The following is an 8,418-nucleotide window of genomic DNA, read 5'->3' as shown; positions in this document are numbered from 1 at the left end:
TGAAAAGATGCAAGTGCGGAGAGGGAGGATGTTCTCGTATGATGCCCGGTGGAGCAAATTGGATGAATGTCGGGAGCTTGTGGCACATGAATGGGATGGTCATCTGGGGGGCTCCCATGCCTTCCGGATTTGTGAAAAACTAAAATTGCTCAGGAAGCGGCTTAAGGTGTGGTACCAAGGCAGGGGCAGAAATTCAAATAAAGCTATTGAAAAGTTGAAGGACGAGATCAGGAAGGCATACACATCCAGTCAATTCGCCTCTGAGGAGGTCAAATTGAAAGAAAAGGATCTTCGGTCTGCCCATAGAAACGAAGAAGCCTACTGGAAAGCTAAATCTAGAGTTCAGTGGCTAAGAGAGGGAGATAAAAATACAAAATTTTTTCATGCTCAAACGTTGAAAAGAAGGAGATACAATCAGATAAAGGGTCTAGAGGACTCCAATGGGATCTGGCATACCGGTGATAATGATATCTGTGATATTGCCAATTCTTATTTCACGGGGTTATTTCAGTCTTGTAGGCCAAATCAAACCAGGGACGTTGAAGTATGTATGGATACTAGGGTGTCACCGGAGGACAATCGTGACCTTGTGGCACCTATCACTGATGAGGAAATAAAAGAGGCGGCGTTTCAAATTCCCTCCGACAGAGCCCCGGGGCCTGACGGATTCTCTGGATGTTTTTATAAAGATCATTGGACGACAGTGGGTAAGGATGTGGTGAAGGCCATCAAAGCTTTCTGGCACTCTGGAAAATTGCTGAGGAAATTAAACCACACAAATTTAGTTCTTATTCCCAAGGTTAAATGTCCGAAGAATATGACACAATTCAGACCTATAGCCCTCTGCAATGTTATTTATAAGATCCTGGCAAAGGTGATCACCAACAGACTCAAAAAGATAATGCCGAAGGTGATAGGTGAAAACCAATCTGCTTTCGTTGCTGGGAAGCAAATTCAGGACAATATACTGGTGGTTCACGAGATTCTTCACTCCCTGAACCACCAAAGCAAAGATATGCAGAAAGGAATGGCCATTAAGCTGGACATGGCTAAGGCTTATGATCGGGTTGAGTGGGACTTTCTTCTCTCCATGATGTCTAAACTGGGGTTTGCGCCATTTTTCTGCAACAGGGTTAAGGAATGCATTTCTACTGTATCCTTCAGTATCCTCATCAACGGCTCACCGACGGGTTACATCCAACCGCAGCGAAGTTTGAGACAAGGGGATCCCTTATCTCCCTTCCTTTTCTTAATATGTACGGAGGGCTTCTCCAGCTTGATTAAAAAAGGGATGGAGCGTGGAGTTCTTCATGGATACAGGTTCACTCCCAATGGGAGTCCTCTTACCCATCTCTTCTTCGCTGATGACTCTGTCCTCTTTGGGAACGCTACGGTCGAGGAGGCCCAAGGTGTGGTAGATATTCTGAATACGTATGCTAATGGATCGGGGCAGGAAATTAATTTATCTAAAAGTTCGATCTTCTTTGGAACTTCGACTTCTAAAAGGATCAAGAAGAGGATTGGGAATACGCTGGGGATTCCACATAAGGATGGTTTCGGGAAGTACCTTGGGTTGCAAGCTGATTTTGGACTATCCAAGAAAGCTGTCTTCGCGGAGATTCGGGATAAGATGGAAGCCAGGCTAGCAGGATGGTCAGAGCAATTCCTTTCTCAAGCTGGAAAGGAAGTTTTGATAAAGGCAGTTGCTATGGTTTTGCCAAACTTCGCTATGAGTTGTTTTAAACTCCCCATTGGGGTATGTAGGGATATGGAGAAAGCAGTCCGGAGTTACTGGTGGAGAGGCAATTCTCAGAAAAGGGGATGTCATTGGGCTTCATGGGATAAGCTAATGAAACAAAAATCAGCTGGTGGTTTGGGGTTTAAGGATATTCAGTGCTTTAACCTGGCGTTCCTAGCTAAGATCGGATGGCGCTTGATCCAAAATCCCACCTCTCTACTTGCAAATGTCTTAAGAGATAAATACTACCCAGGGAAATGTTTCAAGGATGCTGGAAAAGGAAGGAATACTTCGTGGGGATGGAAAGGCATCTTTGAAAGCCGAACGGTCCTTCAACACGGTGTCAGATGGCGGGTAGGAGACGGGGAAAGCATTAATATTCGAAAGGACCCGTGGCTACCGACTCCTACTACTTTCTTGGCTAAACCATTGGATAATCTAGAAGAAATTAAGGTACGGGATTTGATTGACCCGATCTCTAAGTCTTGGAAGGAAGGGGTTATCACGGAGGGGTTCAATCGGGATGAAGCTAGGACAATTTTAAGCATACCCCTTAGCAAATCTAGATGTCTTGACAGATTAGTTTGGCACTATACGGTGAATGGCGACTACTCGGTTAAAACTGGGTATGGAGTGGCAATGAATTTGATGGAGAATGGCGCCCTGGGCAAGAAAGGACGGGGTGCGTCCAGTATGCTCCGTAAGAACAATTTGACATGGAAAAGAATCTGGAAGTTACAGGTTCCCAACAAAATCAAATTTTTCTTATGGAAGTGCTGCAATAAAGCTCTGGCGGTGCGACATAACCTGCAACGACGACAAATAAGAGTGGAAAATATCTGTGGGGTATGTAACACCTTTGATGAATCGGAAAATCATTTGTTCTTTCAGTGTGAATTTAGCCATCGATTCTGGTTTGGCTCTCCTCTACACATAAACTCTCATGAGTTGGCGGGTGCCGACTTCCTGGAAAACTGGGATAAAATTTGTACCAGTACAAAGAATATGGATAAGGCAGAGGAGATACTCCAGGAAGTTGCGTTTGGTCTGTGGAGGCTCTGGAAGAACAGAAATGACGTGGTATTTAATGGTGTACACAGACAGCACTTGGAAGTCATGATGCTATGGAGAAAGAACATTTATGAGTTTCGCGAGGCTCTGTCCCTGAGCCTCAAGTGCGAAGATCAGCTGATCTCCAATAATCTCAAGACGGAACAAAGTCCACGTTTGCACTGGACGAAACCAAAGTTTGGAACCATCAAAGTGAATACTGATGCGGCTTGGTGCTGTTCCTCTTTGCGAACTGGAGTAGGATGGGTGGGACGCGATTTTGCTGGTCTGCTTCAATTTGCCGGAGGATCGGGAACAAGCATTTGTCATAGCGCGGCGGCTGCTGAGGCTTGTGCTATTCGGAGTGCTCTGGTGTCATGTATTGAAAATGGCTGTGATAAGGTGATAATTGAATCTGATGCTTTAGGTATCATTAAGATGCTAAGAAAGGTATCCTCACACGACTACAGTATTGAATGCATACTTGGTGACATCGAGATTCTAGTACAGAGGTTAATGTCAGTGACGTTTTAGTTCGTACCTAGAGAGAGCAATCATGCGGCTCACTCGGTGGCGAAGTTTGCCTTCCAGCAAGGTGGTGATTATGTTTGGGATTGTATTGGGCCGAAGTTTTTGTTTAATATTCTAGCCCGCGATGTAAACATTCCTATTCTTCTTTAATCTATTCTATCTTTGATTAAAAAAAAAAAAAAAAAAAACTTGACATTGTGAGTTTCTTGAATTCAAGTATGAGATAGAGAAGTTTTAGGACCAGTTATAGGTATTCAATTTTGATAGAAAGTCTTGTTAATAAAGGGAATGCTAATCCTTGACAAAGACGGATTTTGTATAGCATTGAGATCAAATTGCAGGACACGAAAACAAGTATTTGTTTCCTATGAGGATTTTGATAGGAAATCCTAATCTATTTTGGTAAAGTCTATGTGTGTGTGTGTGTGTATTGGCTTCTCTTCTCACAAAACTAACCCTCATATTGGACCGAATCCTATCTGTGAGTCGAACTCTTGATAATCTATAAGAGAAGAGAAGGATCACTGAAAGTTTGTTGCGATGGCTTCGAGTTCTGGTGCTGCTGCAGGTATGTTTTCCTTCCTGGTTTCTTGTATACACATAATCGGTTGGTTCTCTCTATAGTTGTAGTTCATGTTTTGGTCTTGGTGTTTGTCAATTATATGCTAACATGTGGTACCAGAGCCATAAGACATATAAACATGAGTTCAATTTGTAAAGAAGAAAAGTTTGTGTGTGATTATAAAAATAAAAAATAAAAATTTGCTCTCATGGAGAATTGAAGTCAGGTTCTAGAGACTATGAGATTAGTGGTGGTGGAAAACGACAAAATAACGACTCTTTTAGAAATTGAAAATTGTTTGACCGTTGGAACCTCTAAACCAAAACCGAATGGGGTTTTTCCAGATTAGACTTAGGTTTAATTCTTTCCATGAAACTATGATTTGGGTTTTCCCTAAAGTGCAAAAACCTTGTGTTTGGATGTAATACCCTGAAAATTTAAATATATGAATATGTGGAGAAAAATCGAAAATAAATTGATTTATGGTTGTGAAAAATTGATTTAAGTTTTGGTTCCAGAAATTATTATAATGTATGTAGTAAAAAAAGTTATCGTTAAGTTGAAAAGACAAAAATGCCCTAGTTGGCTTAACGTAATGATACAATGACGTATTTTATCCTCAGAGATTGTATGGGATTTCTTGACAGATTTGGATAGAGGACGACCCTACATGCGAGTAGGCGGAAACCGTTTGTGAAACGGAGTTATAACGATGAAGTTATTGACATTTGAAGTGGAGGGCAAAATAGGCATTTTACAATTAATTTGGAAAGCTCCAAAAAATCTAGAACAATGGATGTGCCACGTGTGTGGCTGTGATGGGAAAGAAAGGAGAGAAAAAGATAGAGGTGGGTGAATCAAGGGGGAAGGAGAGGAAGGGACCAATCAAAAAGAGGGAAATGAGGGGAAAGGAGAGAAGAGAAAATGAGGGAGAAACGGGTTCCCATCCCGTTGACCCGTGTACCCGGTGGTGACCCGGTTTGATTCTTGCAAATTTCAGCCATTTTTCAGTTGGAATTCACCCATCCACCACTTACAACCTCTTCCATAACCCCTCATCTACCCATTCCACCCCAAATTTGATGAAATTTAGGCTTGTAATTGTGAAAAACCGACGATGGGTGTATCAAGTTCGTGGTGGCGATTCCTTAAATCCTGAAGCTAAATCTTTCAATTACCACCATCAATGGACTCCCCTAAACCTTAGGAACAAAGCCCATGCATTGGTTGGGGCGGCGAAACATCGGAGGTGACGGATCGAGGCCACCAATTTCTAGGGTTTCCGGCGGGTTTGGGTGAAATTGGAGCTTTTCCCGGCCGAATTGGACCTCGGCCCAGGTATGAAAAATGTTCCTCTCCTTGAGTTGTACATTCTTGCAAAATATGTTAATTTTTGACCATTTTAAATCCATATTTGGTATTCATTTGATGTGATTTGATTATGAAAGCTAATGTTGAATATTTCCGTTACCAGAATATTTTCAGAAATGGATAAAAAAATAAATGATGAAGTACGAAAGACTTGATCCCGCTCGAGGATATGTAGGCAGTCTAACAGGGTTAGATGCAGCCTTAAATAATTGAGTTTTGACCTCTTGTTGGGAATTAGAGTGAAGAAAATAAATTGGTGTTAAATTAAAAATATAAACATATGTTTTTTATAAGTAAATTTTGGTGGCGGACTTTTGTGAGTAATTGAGGAATTTTAATTAAAGAATAATGTGTAATGGTAGTAAATTAAACAAGAGTTTGAATTGGGTCTATCACCGAAATTATTTTTCGAAATAAAATTTTCGGGTTGGGACGTTACATTGGATATATAGAGGGATCTCGCCCTTGTTCATGAATGATCATGATGTGCATATGAATGATTACTTTGATTAATTGAACTGCAAGTAGCTTTTGTTCAATCGTTTAATAATTTCATACAGCTAAAGTTAAACCTAGCTAAGTTATGATTCTTACTCTCCCTATTTATTTTCATGCTCCACACAAATAAGATAAGTGAAGGAAGAATCAAAGAATACAATTTTATGGTTGAAAGAAGATGCTGTCCGGCTATTTTCTTGCAATGGAATTGTTGTCCAATTTCTTTTTCCTTGGAGTTGTTCATGTACTCCTGACTTGATATTTACGTATAGGTGTACTGTGTTGCATAATGCACTGCGCAATATTATAAATTTTGATAATTACTTTGTGTTGGTCTCGAGATTATAAGTTTAAATCATGGATTTAAAAGAGTTTTATAATCAATTTGTTAATGTGGTTAGGTTGATTATTTCTCGTCACTTGTTAGCTTAGTGATTTGTCAATGGTGGTTGGTGACATGTTTAAAAACAGTTTGTGATAAATCCACACGTTTCAAATAAATAAAATGACTTGCTACTAGGTCTATTTGACATGCATTATTTTCAATGGACTAGTAACATTAAGTCAACATGTCACGTAATATTACTTACCATTTCGCGCATTCTGACACCACACACAACTATAAAATCCAAAATCCAAAATCCAAAATCCAACTGACTAGGCCAAATGCACACAACTATAAAATCCAAAATCCAACTGACTAGGCCACTAGGGTGCTCATGTGAACTTTTTGTGGGTAAATTAGCACCTTTGCTTTTGGAGGTTCAGGAAGCTTCAAGAGTTATGCTAAAGGCCGGATAAAAACATATTTTTCAATATGACCGGAACACGAGATGGTACACTATATGTTATTAAATAAATAGTGTGATATGTGTGTTTAAAAGTTAACAACTTAAATATTAAAACTTCCCACGATTTATATAAAAACACATAATGTACTATCCGTGTTTCCGTCAGAATGAAAAATTTCTTCCCGATAAGATCTTCCACTGCGCGTCAGTATTGTTCTAATAATCAGCATCTCCATGCCAAGTTCCACATAGCACCATTGCTTCCTATATGCCAACTAAATGCGATTGAACCAGCAAGCGTCTCTACTGACATTGCAATATATGAAATTAAATCAAGGAGAGAGTGTACTTAAAATTACATAGCATATGGGTGCTTGAACTACACACGCACGCGCGCGTGCACACTATATATATATATATGTGTGTGTGTGTGTACAAATCAAAGGACAAGAAAAGAAGAAAAAGGAATTGCAAACCACACATATATATGTGTGTGTGTGTAAATCAAAGGACAAGAAAAGAAGAAAAAAAGAAGAAAAAGGAATTGCAAACCACACATATATATGTGTGTGTGTGTAAATCAAAGGACAAGAAAAGAAGAAAAAGGAATTGTAAACGCTGAATCTTATTCTATAAACAAAAATAAGTTGAGAAGGTCACATCTTGTCAAGACTTAATCTACACAAAGTTACAAGAAGTGTACTTATATAAAGAAATAATGAAGCAAACAGGAAAGCAATCTTATACCCTAACAAGAAGCGGGAAAACAATCAGAATCCTTATTCAATTAGAAAATCCTAATACATAAAAGAGCAAAATACCACAACATAATAATGAATTGAAATTGCTAAACCTACTACTTTTCTACAATCATTGATACAACTTTATCAAAGTCATTATTAATTGAATAAGAAGATACACCATAGACAGACAACAAGATAATACATTGATCATTGGAAGCCTACATACATTTGATGATCATTTACACGACGGTGATCGAAGTCTTCCATCCAAAATTGCTTAGATCCATCCATTATCCCTGGACTTAACCTAAACATGAGAATACAAAACTCCATCTGACTGAGAGCTCCATCTCCATCCAAATCACCCTCCATCAACATCCACAGAAGCTCATCATCTCCCATGTCATACAATCCCAGCAGAACGCAGTTCCTCTTCAAGCTTTCAAAAGTGATGAGCCCCTTCTCGACATCCATCAGCAATCGAAACCCACTGCAGAGCTCCCCGATAAACCCCTCGTCTCCCATCCTTGCAATCATGGATGGAAAGTAGTCCACAAATTCAACTGCACTCATGATATTTTGATAATGATGATCTAATGCTATCATGATTAATGAAAAATTAGTATCCAAAACTAAGATAATCGAAAGCTTTATAAGTGACCCAAAAGAGATATGGATGATGGAGAATATGGAGGCCGGAGGGGGTTATTTAACGAGTAAGGAGTGAGGAGTGAGGAGTGAGGAGTGAGGAGTGATGAGCTGAGGTGCGAATATATATAAGGAAAATAATATATCTATAAATTATTATTATTGTGACTTTCTTGTTAGCCCATTTTAACTGTTAGCAGCAACTTCTTTCCTTCTTTTTTCTTTGGTTGTGTGATGAAGCTCATCTCCTTCCTGGAAGCTGCATCGGATCTCGGGGATTTTATGCCTATTGGTGCGATTATACTAAGTAATAAACTTTAGCTCAGTATAGGAGAGGAAATTACAGATAAACCTTACTAAATTAATGCTTTAATTTTTTTTTTTTAAATTGCAATTAGATACTCTATCTATCTTAAATTTACGAGTGATGCTGCTGTTGTTTTGGATAACTTATTAGCAGGAGCGTCACGGCCAAGGGCTAGCTGT

General features: G+C 39.4%; 1 protein-coding gene across 1 annotated transcript; it reads right to left on the bottom strand.

Moving 5' to 3' along the window:
* Positions 1 to 7,328: 7,328 nt before the first annotated feature.
* Positions 7,329 to 7,857, bottom strand: LOC139194792 (calcium-binding protein PBP1-like). Its single transcript, XM_070819707.1, has 2 exons — positions 7,511 to 7,857; positions 7,329 to 7,338 (listed from the first exon to the last, which is right to left on the bottom strand). Exons 1-2 carry the CDS (start codon positions 7,855 to 7,857, stop codon positions 7,329 to 7,331), a joined length of 357 nt encoding a protein of 118 aa, XP_070675808.1.
* Positions 7,858 to 8,418: the final 561 nt, after the last annotated feature.

This window comes from Malus domestica, chromosome 03 (genome assembly GCF_042453785.1).
Source record: "Malus domestica chromosome 03, GDT2T_hap1".
In the NCBI taxonomy this organism is placed as follows: Eukaryota; Viridiplantae; Streptophyta; class Magnoliopsida; order Rosales; family Rosaceae; genus Malus; species Malus domestica.
This window is presented reverse-complemented; position numbering and strand designations above follow the sequence as displayed.